A 14,800-nucleotide genomic window follows, 5' to 3' on the forward strand; every position below is an offset into this window, starting at 1 on the left:
CAAACGCTGGCTCTTTAGCCATGTAGAAAAGACCCTGGTGGGGAAAATGGGACCCCATTCTTCTGAGTAACCCCCTCCAGCAGAAACACAGCAGCCAAGAGACTCAGAGTCAGCTAGGGATGGGAGACTGTCACCTGAGGGGAAGGAGACCAGACACTAATTGGGGATATAGTGCCTTTCCAGTGATGGTCACTGAGAGTGACAGGACGGAAGCAGGAGAGTGAGAAGGATGGTTGTGCCTCACCCCCAAGGGCCAGGTCCACAGCTAAACAACAGATCGCTCCCCCGCATCCATCAACCCCCTCTGAAAAAGTGTAGCCACTGGGCAGGGGTCTGCATGTGTGTGTGTGTGTGTGTGTGTGCGTGTATACACACTTGCCAAGCAGCTATGAGGATGGGGGCACCTGGCCAGCCCCCTGTCTCTCTGTTGGTTCAGCCCCTTCTGGCCAACCTTCATGTCTGTCCTCAGGGTACCCCTCAGAGCATGGGCAGGCAGGGCGGGGGGCCCGGGGCTGGGGCACAGTCTGGGGAGAGCGGGTGGCAGGCACCGCTGCTCCAGGGAGAGTCTGCACTGCCCGAGTCAGGGAAAAGATGGCCTTCTCTGGAGAGAGTAAGGCTGCAAAAGAGAGTTTAGTTTGAGGCGGCATCCAGGCTGAGAAATGAAGGTGCAATTGTGAGGGGGCTTTGAAACCTGGAGGGGAGTCGCTTGCTAGCCAGAGATTTGGGGTGTGACCCTCCACAGATTGCTGGGGAGGCTCTGGAAAAACAATGTCACGTGTGACTGGTACATTGGGAGTAAGGGGAGCCATGGGGTCGGGCCCTCCTCTCCGGACCAGGGATTGAGCAAGCCTGTTAGACACGTCCATTTCTTCCACATGAGGCAGCCGGCTCTCAAGGTCGGTTATACCCTCAACCATTTGCTTCCTGGTGCAGAACCACTGCAGCCTTGGAAAGCCCTCAGCCACTGAGGGATGGCTGACCAGCACAATCTCCTCCCAGTGTGTGCCCTGTCTCTAGCCCTCGCAATCTCTCCTCTCGTTAAACAATCCTGTCTCTGCTCTTTTGCGCCCCCCCACAGGAAACACACTGCTTACCATGAACCATGACTCAGGAAGGCGGTTGCTGTCACAGCTGTATTACCTACACCCTCACGCAAACGCCCCATCGGACTTGATCCTGACCTCGCGGCTGAAGCACCACCTCATTCTGTCTGTTGAGGGCGTCTGTCCCTTATGAGTATCCTCAGAGAAAGAAATTCTTTAATGGCTGAGGAACCTGGGAGAGAGGAAGGTTCTGGCAGGTAGAGGCGGACAGACATTGGTCTCTCGCTCTCATTCTTCGGTTCATTCAGCCAGTGACATTCTCCTGAGCCCCTGGGTGCCCCGCCCTGTGCCCAGCTCTGCCAGGATGGACGCAGGAAACGAGGGAAGAGGGCCGTGTTCTCGGGAAGCAGTCTATCTACTTGGGGAGGCAGGAGTTACACAGGCAAACCTATGAGAAGTCCATGCAGAGCAAGCCCCGTGGGTTGGTGGCAGAGAACTTAGCACAAGCTGTGTCCCTGAAGTTGAATACGCCTGCCATGGGCTGGGCTTGGGAGACGGGGGAGGGCTTCTTGGAGGAGGAAGGGAAGGAGGACAAGTAATCGGGGTAACTTACATCCTTTTGGACGAGCTCTGTGTAGACTGTGCAGGCGGCGGAGACCAGCTCAGCAGCATCAAGGTCTATGAGGTTGTTGCACGCCTGTGCCGGGAGAAGGTGGGGCGGAATCAGGTCTCCCCGGGCACAGGCAGCAACCTGCTGCTTCAAGGGGACAAGGCCACTGCTCACGGCAGTCACTGGGGCCAGCTGATCTCCACCCCCACCAGCTTGGAACAGTGCCTGAAATTGTACCAATGGAATTTTCTCTATTGGAAAGATGATAAATGCAGTTTTCATTCTGGGCTCTAGGGAGTCCTGGGGTTCCACCGAGCATTTCATGGGCTTCTAGGAAGACTCATTTTATGATTGGGGTGCTCTCTAAGATGTTTCTTTTGTTTGTTTGTTTTGTTTTGTTTTGTTTTGTTTGCAGTACGCGGGCCTCTCACTGCTGTGGCCTCTCCCATTGCAGAGCACAGGCTCCGGACGCGCAGGCTCAGCGGCCATGGCTCACGGGCCCAGCCGCTCCGCGGCATGTGGGATCTTCCTGGATCGGGGCACAAACCCGTGTCCCCTGCATCGGCAGGTGGACTCTCAACCACTGAGCCACCAGGGAAGCCCTCTAAGATGTTTTTGACAAAGCCTTCAGCTGCTTTTTAGAATTGTTGGGAAATTCCAGGTCTTTTGTCACAGGAGGACCCTAGGGCCAAAGAGTTAACAGTCAGTCTGTCAAGCCTAAAGCTTAAGAACTGTTCAGGGCCTCAGTTTCCCCATTTGCTAAACAGGGGTGATGATGATGATGATGAGTGTTATGGCCTTTCTGTGTCAGGCTTGTCATGAGGCTTAAACAAGCTGGTCTCTAAAAGCATGCAGCACAGAGTTCAGGGTATGTCAGTCTCATCACTATTCCTGCCCAGGGGCAAAGGGGCCACTGGAGTCCAGGGCCCCCGACCCAGGGGCCTTCACCAGGGACGGCGTGGGTGTCGGAGGCCTCCAGGAGCCGGTGGGGCCGGGCCGGGCCCGAGGATGCTCTCACCAGGAGGATGTCGTCGCCTGTCATGCTCTCCTGCAGCATCTGCTTGCGCACCATCTGCAGCATGCTATAGGCCACCAGCACCTGGAAGTTCCTGCAGGGCTTCTCCGTCAGCAGGACCTGCAGAGGTGGGCGAGCCTCAGCCTGGCCTGTGGCCTGGCACTGCAGACGCCTTTGGGATGGTGCAGTACCCCCAACCACGTGGCCCCGTCCATCATGTCTGGGCCTTGCTGCCAACGTGCTCATTCATTCAGTCATCCATTCATTCAACCTCTGGGGTTCTAGGCATGGTGCTTGCTGTTGGGGGACTCGGAGGAAAAGCCTTCAGGAAATTCACTAGAGAGAGGGAGGGAGGAGGGAGAGAGAATGAGAGAGGGAAGGAGGGAGGGAGCAAGAGAGGAGGCAGGAGAGGGAGAGAGAGAGAGAGAGAATGCCAAGAATGACTGGGTAACTCTCTGTAGCATTTGAGTGGAGCTTTGGCAAAGCAACAGTTGATGGAAAGTCAACAATCCATGGGTGTCACCAAAGGCCTGGCAGTGGTCATGGACTTGAGCATGGAGACCAGCAGGCCAGGAGGGAGGGGTGAGGTGGGGGGAGTTGATTTCTGAGGCACTGAATGTCAGGCTGAGCGGTGGGCCGGCTCCTGCAGGCAGTGGCGGCCACTGGGCAGGGCAGTGACGGGCGGTGGGCGTGTTCCCGGGAAGGTTCATCTGCTGATGCCCCAGAGACTAGAGTCAAATAACTGCAGGTGAGACCTGTCCTTGGGGGCCCCTCCTTCTCCAGGAGTGAGGGCTCAGAAGAAGTGGAGGGGAAGGCTGAGGAAGAGGTGGCTGGGAAAGTGAGAACAGAGTGAGGCCCCTTGCACAGGCAGGGTGGCAGGGAAGCTGAACGCAGGCTAGGCTTCCACTGCACAGGCTGTGAGGCTCCTCCTGCCTGCACTGCCCTGAGAAGGTACAGTGGTGGGATTAGATGAACAGATGGACCAACTGATGCTCTGTCATCTCCCAACAGGGCAGAAGCAGGCTCTGTGGCCCAATAAATCCCAGTGAACTCCATCCAAAGTCAGCAATAAAGGGAGGCAAGGAAAAGGGCTTCCCTGCCGCCTGCCCTAGGGGTAGGGTCTATCCTCTGCCCCAGAGGAGCGCCTCACCTCCCAGAGCCTCCGGAAGTCGTCGAAGAACTTGAAGCCACGTTGAGAGTAGAGGCAGAACCAGGGGAAGAGGGACTGCACGGCCCCCGCACCCTTCCCTTCTGTGGGGAGAGAAGCAGGGTGCCAGCCAGGGGGCCGTGGTCAGGGGAACAGGAGATAAAGCAAAGACAGACAGATGAGGCCAAACAACTGAGCACATAAACACACTGGGAAATACAAAAACCTGGGCTATCGCTTTTCCATCTGCCCTTGGAGACTGTTTGGGGTGGATTTTCAACTGTCCAGATTTCAACCCCATCCAGATGAACCCTCTCCCTGGGGCCCAAAGAAAAGACCAAAGGACCTTGCTCCCTCTCACATGATTGGGCGCCACTGCCTTGGACTGGGTCCCGGCCCCCTCCCGCACCTGCTCTGGTTGGAGGACATGTAAGATGGCAGAGGGGCACACTCACTTAAGTGCTCAGCAAACACGGGGTCCAGGAAGTTGATCAGGCTGTTGAGCATGTCGAGGTTCTTGCCCACCCCAATGTTGATGACACAGCCGTGCTCCTGGGAAAGATGGGTGGGAGGGAGGGAACCCCTTGAAAGCATCAGAAGAGTCCATCTTGCTTCATCAACTCCCCAATTCTGGGGGCCCTGTGCGTGTCTGGCTCGGGGCCGGGCATGTGTCTCTGTATGAGTCTGAGAGTCAGCGTATGTGTGTTTGCAAACACACATCATGTCTGTGTCTGTGGTGTGTGTGTGTGTGTGTGTGTGTGTGTGTATGTATGGTGGGCATGTGGAGATGTCTCAGGAGTGGCTCACAATGCAGTGAGACCAGTTATTCCTCCAGACACATACCATGGGTCTGGACCAATCAGGACAAGGAAAGAGCAGTGTGCACATTGTTGCAGGGATGGAGAGAGGGATGGGGGTGGGTTCTGGTTAGCCTCAGCTCATGAGGAAAGGCTTTCCAGAAAGGGAGTAACAGGGAGCAGCACCTTCAAAAGCCCTCCACTGCACAGTGTGGTGGGGGCCCTGGGGGGCCGGGGTGCAGGTCATGTGAAGGTAACTGTGGGAGACAAGACTGAAGACAGAGCCTTGAATGTCTGGCTGCGGTTCCTGGATTTTATTCTGGAGGCTGTGGGGAGCTGTGGAGGATTGGCAGGAGCAGAGCCATGTTTGGGGAGGAGAATGCCAGGAGAAAGGTGGGCCTCACTGAGCCTTGCCAGACCTTTCAAGGTTTGACAAGAGCTGGACCCAGAGCATCATTATCCCCCTTCTCAGTTCCAATGCTTGCCACCCCCCAACCAGAACACACCCCACTGGGGTTGGCATTGTCTTTCCATGGGGAAAGCTCCTCTGGGACTCAGAGGGCTGCTTCAGGGCTGGAGGAAATGGCTGGGGCTGCCAGTGCCTGCCTAACCTCAAGGGGTCATTTGAGGAATGGGGGTGGTCCCTAAGCCAGGCTCAGCTCTCGCCTTTTTCTTTAGGAAGAACTGGAAAAGCCAGAAGGTCTCATGGTCATGTCCCACCATCGGCTGGAAAAGCATCACCATCTCATGGCAGCCCTGCTGGTACTCTGGGGTGGAGGGGAGCTAGTGAGGAGGGGCGGAGCCTGGACTTGGACAGGCCCTATCCCAGGAAGGGGTTGAGAAGAGGGGGCTGAAGGGAGACCCAGCCCTCTGGCGCACCTGCCTGGGTGTTGCAGACGTAACTCAGGAGCAGGATCTTCTCCAGCCTCTTCTTATCAATAAGGACATTGCCCAGGGGGTCTTTGTCATAGAATTTCTGGATGTCATATGCTAGGTGGGGGGCAAGGGATGGTGAGGCACCAGATCACCTCCAGCAGAAGGTCCGTGGGTGAGTTTACTCCTCTCATTCCAAGAGGCTAGGACCCAGGACATCCTGGGAAGGGGGCCATGAAAAAGGTACATCAACCCACCAGGTTTTGCCTCTCACCACAACCTGAGCTGCCTGGGCTTTTTCCCACCTCCAAATCTTTGACCAGGCTGTACCCTTTGCCAGGGATGTCCCAACACCCCCACCAACTATAATTCAACCTAGTTCAAGGCCAAGGGGGGAAGAGATGTAGACAAACATCAGAAACAACATACACCCAGGGATACACAGTGCTGGGCATCTAGGGGCAGCCAGTAGAGCCAGGCGGACAGGCTAACCAAGGTTTAGCTGGCAAAATTCCTGGCACATGTCAAGGCAGCTCCCAGGAACCAGCGCACAGATGTGACTGAGGTGGGGCAGGGATGATCTCCAGCCCTCCCCTCTGCCCAGCACAGCCCACCCTCCTTGGCTCACCAATGTTATTCCGAGTCTCTATGAAGTTCCGGTGCAGATTTTCCAGAAGGGGCTGAATCTTCTCATACAGCTGGCATAAAGCCTCGTAGCTCTTCCTGTGAGAACAGAACTGAGGCTGAACGAGGTAGCCTTCCCCTCCAGGCCAGTCAGGGTGACCCTGAGCAGTGCCCTCACCCAGACAGTCCCTGCTACCCGTACTGCCCCCCCTCTCCCCACCTCTGCCAGCCCTAACCATCATCTGATGTCCGCCTGGAGTGCAGCGGGGTGACAGGTTTAACCTCTGGCTCTGCAGTCTGACCACTGCACCTGAATCCTGGATCCACAACTTAAGTACTGGGTGTCTGCCACTAGGGTCAAGACTTGGGGATATCACCAGCCCTCTCTAAGCCTCAGTTTCCTTGTCTGTAGAATGGGGCTAACACTAGCACCTATGCCTCAGAATTAGGAGGCCTGGATGAGGCAGTGTTTTGTGCCCATCATTAGAATGAGCTTAGGTTGTGTCGTGGGTTGAATGGTGATCCCCAAAGATAAGTCCATGCCCTAACCCTTGGAACCTGTGACTATGACCTTATTTGGGAAAAGGGTCTTTGCAGGTGTATTTAACTGAAGGATCTTCAGTTAAATACTGTGTTAAATTAAATCTTTAACTGTGAATCTTCTCCACCTCAAGAAGGCTGCACAGGCCTAGGGATGGCTGGGCTGGGCTGAGCTGGGTTGGGGGGACAGCTGGGAGGTTCTGGGATCCAGCTCAAGTCAGCAGAGTGAGGACTGGTAAACATGGCTGGGCTGGGGTGCGGGGTCGGGAGTGGGGATGGGGGAAGATACCGATGCCCCCTGTATGTGGGCCCCAAGTCGGCAGAGCCTTGGGGATTTTGTCTCTTGGAAAGAGAAGCCCATTTGAAGGAAGAAGCCTGAACCTACCAGGCTGGGGTGGGCACCCCCTCCCACCTGCACCGCCACCCACCCTCCCCTGACAGGATCTGGAACGTTCTACCTCCTTGTGCTGTCCACCACAAGCCGCTCATCCTGGGAACTCTGCCATGAGTAGTAGCCCGTGAGGAATTTCCAGGCTTCTGTCCTCACGAAAGGGTGCAGACCCTGGGGAGGGGTGGAGGTGAGAGGTCGTGGGCCTTCCAGATGCTTGCCAAAAGGGTCCCTCCCAATGCCATGCTTGTCCCCTTGCCTGCCCATGTCCCTCAGTTGCAGGGTGAGGCCAAGGGTAGCTGAGGACCATACCCTTTCCAGGATGTTAACACAAATGAAGTCTCGTGACTTGGCCAAGTGACCGCTCTCGTCAAAGAAGCCATCCCATTCCGTCTTGTCAATGGGTGGTTTTCTCTTCACCTGCCAAGGACAACCACCTCAGCCCTCTGTTAGGAACCTTTGGCTTTTCTTTAAGTGTGATTTTTAAGAGATATACTCTGGATTTTGCAATGTGAATCAAAGTTCACAGCCTCTGACTCACTTCTGGAAATTTATCCTGAGGAAATTACTGAAAACATATAGAAAAACGCTGCATGCACAATCATTTTCATTGCACACTACTTACCAAAATGAAAAATGCAAGCACTCTCTAACTGTTGTGCAATAAGGGAATAGTTAAGTAAACTATGGTTTATATGCTTAATGGAATATTGTGAGGCATTTAAATTGTTGCTAACAAGGAAAGAATAATAATCTGGGAAAATACAAATGTTAATGGACAAAAAGCAGAAAACAAAACTGTGTATTCAGTATCTACTCTCTCTGTGTACTATACTCCATACGTCTGTTACATATTATAAAAACTTCACGTTATATACTCTTAGAGTGAATTAAGCACTATAAAAATCCTGTTAGAAAAAACCCCTGAAAAAACCCACCCAAAATCAAAACAGTGATTATCTTTGAGTGATAAGATTATAAGTAATTTTCCCCTTTTTCTTATATTTTCAAACTTTTCTATAATAATGTATACTGCTTTGATAATGGAAAAATATAAAACAAGCACTAATTAAACACATCCACAAGCTCCATTTTAGCTTTCCTAAAAGAGTAGAACAATGTATCATAAGGAATGGTTTCTGGTTTACATCAGGGGTGTGTGTGTGTGTGTGTGTGTGTGTGTGTGTGTGTGTGTCAGGGAAAAGTGAGTGCAATGCGTACAAAGTAATTTAAAACGCTCATAAAACAATAATTAGGAGTTGAATTCCTGTTGGAACAGGGGAAGATTCCTAGGAGTCTTGTATTGGAGAGGATATCTTGAAATGCCACATTACAGACTTGAAAGTGTGCTGATGGACAGAGCTTGGCAGGTGACTAGACATATCTGATGTATATACTCCCAACTTCCCATTAATATATACCTGAATATGCACATGTGTGACTCAAATTTAAATTTGCATACGAGTCACCTGAGGATCTTCTTAAAACGCAGATTTTAACTCAGAAGGTTTGGAGTGGGGCCCAAGATGACACATTTCTAACTAGCTCCCAGGGGATTGCTGAGGCTGGTCCACTGACCACATGTGTAGAAAGATGTTAGAAGTAAAACAGCACTGGAAATTAAAAATTAGAGCCCACAGGCCCAAATTTGGGATAATTTCCACTAACTCCATGTTCTCTTGGGATGGATTGAGCAATACACTTTAATGACTCATACATGCTCCACCTTCTGAACCAAAATAGGACATATGGACCCTAGAAGGTACAAAAAATCTTGGCCTTCGCCTAACCTTGGGAAGCAGGGTCTGCCCTTATGCCATGTCCCAACTGCATAGGCACTATCATCTGAGCTGAGCAGAGCCAGGCTTCTGCCCCCCTGACAGCCATCATGATCTCCCAACCTACACTCAGAGACTGCAACACTCAGCAGGAAGTAGAAGGGAACAGGCAGAGCGGGGCTGTGTCCTGGGATCCTTAATTGTAAAAGGAAATGCATGAACTTTAGGAATACATTTCCTTCTGAATTTTAGTCAATTGATCAATTTCTATAATAAAGACAGTTGTGATTTTGATGGGGATTGCGTTGAACCTATAGATCAATTTGGGGAGAATTGATAACACTATTGAATCTTCTGTCCCATGAACACAGTGTGTTTCTGTATTTATTTAGATCTTCTTTAATTTCTTTCAGCAATGTTTTGTGGTTTTTGGTGTGTAGGTTATTCACGTATTTTGTCAGATTTATCCCTAAATGTCTCATTTTGGGGGATGCTACTGTAAAAATGTTATTTTTAAACTTTCAACTTCCAACTCTTCATTGCTAGTATATACAGATACAGTGGATTTTTATGTATTGATCTTGTATCCTACGACCTTGCTAACCTCACTTATTAGTCCTAGTGGCTTTTTTGGTGTATTCATAGGATTTGTTATATAGGCCAATGATCAACAATCTACAAGTCATGGGCCAAATCAGGCCTCTAATCTGTTTATTTAAATAAAGTTTTATTGACACACAGCCATGCCCATTCACTCATTTGTTGTCTATGGCTGCTTTCATGCTACAATGGCAGAGTTAAGTAGTTACAACAGAGATGTATGGCACACAAAGACTAAAGTACTTACTATCTTGACCTTTACAGAAAAAGTTTGCTAACCCTGACATAGATGATCATGTTATCTGTGAATAAAGGCAGTTTCACTTCTTCCTTTCCAGGCTGGATGCCTTTTATTTCTTCTTCATGTTTTATGCACTGGCTAGAACTTCAAGGGCAATGTCGAATAAAAGTGGTGAGAGCAGACAAATTTGCTTTGTTCCTAATCTTAGAGGAAAAGCATTCAGGCTTTCATGATTCTGTATGATGTTAACCATAGGCTTTTTGTAGATGCCCTTTATCAGGTTGAGGAAGTTCCCTTCTCTTCCTAATTTGCTGAGAGTTTTTATCAGGGATGGATGTTCTGCATTTACTGAGATGATCATATGGTTTTTCTTTCTGTAGTTTGCTAAAATGGTAAGTTATATTGAATTATTCTGAATGTTAAATCATTCCTTGGATAAACCCCGCTGGTGATGTATTATCCTTTTAATTTTTTTAATTTTAATGTATTTTCATTTTTATATAATTTATTTATTTTTGGCTGTGTTGGGTCTTTGTTGCTGAGCGCAGGCTTTCTCTAGTTGCGGCGAGCTGGGTCTACTCTTCGTTGTGGTATGTGGGCTTCTCATTGCGGTGGCTTCTCTTGTTGCGGAGCACAGGCTCTAGAGCACAGGCTCAGTAGTTGTGGCGCACGGGCTTAGTTGCTCTGTGGCATGTGGGATCTTCCCGAACCAGGATTCGAACCTGTGTCCCCTGCATTGGCAGGCAGATTCTTATCCACTGTGCCACCAGGGAAGCCCCTGTATTATCCTTTTTAGACATCGTTGGCTATTATTTACTACAGTTTTATTTAGGATTTTTGCATCATTGTTCATGAGAGATATTGGCCTATAATTTTGTTTTCTTGTAATGTCTTTGATTTTGGCATCAGGGTAATGTTGGCCTCATAGAATAAGTAGGGATGTATTCCGGCTTTTCAATTTTTTAGAATAGTTTGTATAGAGTTGGTATTATTTCTTTCTTCAGTATTTGGTATAACTCACCACTGAAGCCATCTAGGCCTGGAGTATTCTTTGTGGAAAGATTATTAACTACAAATTCAATTTTTTATTAGATTGAAGGATAGTTTCAGAAGAAATTGTTTTATTTTTTACTTTTAAAATTAGAGATTTATAGGAATAGGACATTATCCTTTTAATTCACTTTAATATTTTTTTATTTTTTATTTTATTTTTTTGGCTGCACTGCACTGCATGACAGATCTAGGCATGCAGGATCTTAATTCCCCGACCAGGGATCAAACCATGCCCCCTGCAGTGGAAGCGTGGAGTCTTAACCACTGGACCACGAGGGAAGTCCCTCTAATTTACTTTAAAAAATAAAACCAAACCATACAGGAAACAACAAGGAATCAATAAACACATAAAGCATAAAAATGATAGAAATCCAAAGAAATCGATTATGGAAATAAATGCTTAAATTCCCTTATTAGTTGTAAACACTTAAAAAGCACTGATGATAGTCTAAGCACTTCATATTTACCAACCATCTAATCTTCACAGCCACCTATGAGGTAGGTGAGGTTGTTACACTGTTTTACATATTAGGGAACCAGAGCCCTAGAGGGTTAATTAGTATATTTTAAGTCGCACAGTAAATATCAGAGCTGAGGTTTGAACCCCCGAGCTGTTTGTTGCAAGAGTCAGCGTGCTTAACCCCAACGCCATGCCACCAGGGAGTGTAAAAGACAAGAAATTTCAGTTTGAATAAAAAATATACGCCCTACATACGCTTTTAACAAAAGGTATACCTTAAAATTAAACGCCATAGAAAGATTAAAAAATAAATGATGAACAAAGTTATGAAAAAAGGATTGAACACAATGAAAGTGGCAAAGTAATCAAAGTACTATGCACAGAACACTATAATAAAAGATATGGCATCAACATAATAAGGCAGAGATAGTCAGAAACATTGCAAGAAGGCATCTGCTGAGTGCTCGGATAATTTGCATTACTAAACCTCTACCTGCAACAACTGGCCATCTGCCTACTTTGCCATGGCTGAATTTGTTTATAAAAAGCCACTGAGGGCATGGACATATATACACTACCAAGCGTAGGGTAGATAGCTAGTGGGAAGCAGCCGCATAGCACAGGGAGATCAGCTCGGTGCTTTGTGGCCGCCTGGAGGGGTGGGATAGGGAGGGTGGGAGGGAGGGAGACCCAGGAGGGAGGAGATATGGGAACATATGTATATGTATAATTGATTCACTTTGTTATAAAGCAGAAACTAACAACAACAACAAAAAAGCCACTGACTTCTTCCAGCAAAGTCCACTTCTCTCTGCCCAGCTACTTCCCTGAATCTCCCCATACCCAAGCAAACTATGGGCCACCCACCAGAACATTTATTTATTTATTTTTTACATCTTTATTGGAGTATAATTGCTTTACAATGGTGTGTTAGTTTCTGCTTTATAACAAAGTGAATCAGTTATACATACACATATGTTCCCATATCTCTTCCCTCTTGTGTCTCCCTCCCTCCCACCCTCCCTATCCCACCCCTCCAGGTGGCCACAAAGCACCAAGCTGATCTCCCTGTGCTATGCGGCTGCTTCCCACTAGCTATCTATTTTACACTTGGTAGTGTATATATCTCCATGCCACTCTCTCACTTTGTCACAGCTTACCCTCCCCCCTCCCCATATCCTCCAGTCCATTCTCTAGCAGGTCTGTATCTTTATTCCTGTCTTACCCCTAGGTTCTTCATGCCTTTTTTTTTTTTTAAGAAAAAAAATGCCACCAGAACATTTAAGACATTTGCTAGCAAGCAAAGGACAAGCACAGAAAGCCTGACCACCTGCAGAGGGCTACAGTGGTGTGTGTGTGTAGGAATTTCCACAAGAAGTCCCCTTCCTCTCTTCACCAGTACATCCACACCTCCTATCTATGCCTAAGATCCGTCATGCAGTGCAGCGCGGCCAAAAAAATAAAATAAAAAATAAAAAAATAATAAAGTGAATAGAATCTGTATCTGGGGTCTTTCAAAGTAATGGAGGTGGTCATCTCAATGGCCACTCAAATCCATCTTCATCCTCCTATATTCCTCCATTCCTTGCTCCGCCAACCTATTAACACCCTGCCCACAATCTGGGTACAATGACCTAGCCATCCAGGAGGAGACCCTGATAGTCCTTGAGGTGCTGGGTACTCTTCAGCTCTGCAGTAGTGCCTTTCCTAGTCCCCTGGGAAGGGTACTGCTAGGTAAGGCAGGTGTGGAAATCCCCTCCCACCTTTGTGGTGTGCCTAAGCAGGTTAAAGCTCTCCACGGGCAAACCTGGGGAAAGCTTGGCCATGCTTCCTCTGGAAAAGGGGTCCAGAAGTGGGAGCCTTAAATGGTTCAGCCTCTCTAACAGCTGCTAGCAGCCTTGGCTACAGGTGTACATCTTTTACTCTCCTTCCCCCTCTGCATCACTGGGTTTGAGAATTTTCTCCAGTATTGGTTAGTAAAATAAGAAAGCCACTGGAGGATAAGGAAAACTTTCTTTGAGGGTTTTTGATGCTGTGTTCCTCTGAATACTCATAGCAACAGAGCCCTCAATAAAGCCTGAGTTCATCTGAGGGACAAGACATACTCCCAACAGTAACCATGTCAGTGATTCTTACCAAGGGGAGAGGGGGTGGCCCAAGGAGGGCAAGCATATTAAGAGTAGAAAGCTTGGGGAGGATGTGTGCAACTTGAAAGTTATCTGGGTGATTATTAGCAACCCAGGTGTGGAGGGTGTATCATCAGTATAGCATAGTTATCTTAAAAATAGCTTAAAACAACAGTGGTTCTCAAAGTTAGCTGCACGTCAGAATCACCCAGAGGGCTTGTTAAACCACAGATCGATGGGCCCCATCCCCAGAGTTTCTGGTTCAGAAGATCTGGGGCTCAAGAATCTTCATTTCTTACAAGTCCCCTTTTGATGCTGATGCTGCAGACTCAGGCACCACTCTTAGAGAATCACTGATTCAGAAGATGGACCCCGCAGTTTGGGTTTAAATACCAGCTCTGCCACTTACTAGCTGTGGGTCTGTAGGCAAGTTGCTTAGTCCCTAGGCCTCAATTTTCTCACTGTGAAATTTTTCTCAATTTTCTCATTTCTCAGTTTTCTCAAAGTGAAGATAATAGCTTCATCCACCTCATAGAGTTATGATGAGACTGACTATAAATAATGCATTTAGAACAGTCATTGTACCTAATAAATGCTATATGATCGTTTGTTAGTTTATTATTATCCTTCTCTAACTTCAGATAAATGAAGAGAGGTATAAAGAAAATTCAAATCAAGGCCTCGTGATAATCTGCAATAGAGCAATTACATTTAAAACTCCGGGAGAGAGAGGCCTGTTTTGCATTTCTGCTTTTTTATATATCACTCTCTAAATCACTATGATTAATGAGACTTGAGATTGGTTAAGGTCATTATAATTAGTTACTATGATTTTGAAAAATATACTGTGTAGAAAATTTTATGACTGAGGCTGAATTCAAATGAATAGTGTATCATTAATCGGACATGGAACCGCCTACTAAAAAAAGCATTACTGCCACCTGGTGGCAGCATACCAAAATTGTTGGCAAAAGCACCATGGAAAATTTATCAGCATCTTTAAGACAACTTGCAGACCTAGACTCATTAAAGTTAGAATGTCACATACGGGGAAAAAGTAACACTGGCTTAGATAGAAGGGTAAAAACGAACCTGTGTTTTTCTGTCCTGTTGTCTGTAATGATGGTGAGACCAAGGTTTAATCTACCCTGCTCCACTTTCGAGGCCAGCTCAGGGTTCTAGTCCTTCCTACCCAACAGGGGAAAATGACCCTAATGCAAACCAGAGGTTGGGGAGGGAGGGCCTCAGAGCTGATGAAGGATACCCATCAGGATGAAGGAGGCCGACTGCCTGGCAGAGAGGCTGTTTTCAGGAGAGAGGGTGTCATGGCCTCTGCTAGCTGTCTTCAAAGCAGCCTCTGACCAGAACTCACTTGGAGCCCTAAGTGATGCTTTAATTAAGCAGGGGAAGGTGATCTTCCTTTGAGTTGCATCCCCAGGAGGAACTGGGCCTATTCTGACCTCCCATACTTGAACAGAGCCAGCCACTGTGTGTCACAAAGCCCC

General features: G+C 48.2%; 1 protein-coding gene across 1 annotated transcript; it reads right to left on the reverse strand.

The window, feature by feature from the left end:
* Positions 1 to 1,491: 1,491 nt before the first annotated feature.
* TBC1D21 (TBC1 domain family member 21) lies at positions 1,492 to 12,995 on the reverse strand. The gene is made up of 10 exons (XM_060096109.1): positions 12,933 to 12,995; positions 7,350 to 7,457; positions 7,108 to 7,211; positions 6,114 to 6,208; positions 5,492 to 5,602; positions 5,279 to 5,379; positions 4,271 to 4,367; positions 3,819 to 3,919; positions 2,672 to 2,788; positions 1,492 to 1,740 (listed from the first exon to the last, which is right to left on the reverse strand). Exons 1-10 carry the CDS (start codon positions 12,993 to 12,995, stop codon positions 1,492 to 1,494), a joined length of 1,146 nt encoding a protein of 381 aa, XP_059952092.1.
* Positions 12,996 to 14,800: the final 1,805 nt, after the last annotated feature.

This window comes from Mesoplodon densirostris, chromosome 4 (assembly GCF_025265405.1).
Source record: "Mesoplodon densirostris isolate mMesDen1 chromosome 4, mMesDen1 primary haplotype, whole genome shotgun sequence".
NCBI lineage: Eukaryota > Metazoa > Chordata > Mammalia > Artiodactyla > Ziphiidae > Mesoplodon > Mesoplodon densirostris.

Coding starts and splice junctions, on each gene's coding strand:
- TBC1D21 (XM_060096109.1), bottom strand. CDS start 12,995: ATGGCCAAGCTTTCCCCAGGTTTGCCCGTGGAGAGCTTTAACCTGCTT. Junction 5,603..6,113: donor AGAGACTCGGAATAACATTG/GTGAGCCAAGGA, acceptor CCCCCCACCTAG/CATATGACATCCAGAAATTC. Junction 1,741..2,671: donor CAGGCGACGACATCCTCCTG/GTGAGAGCATCC, acceptor CTCCCGGCACAG/GCGTGCAACAACCTCATAGA.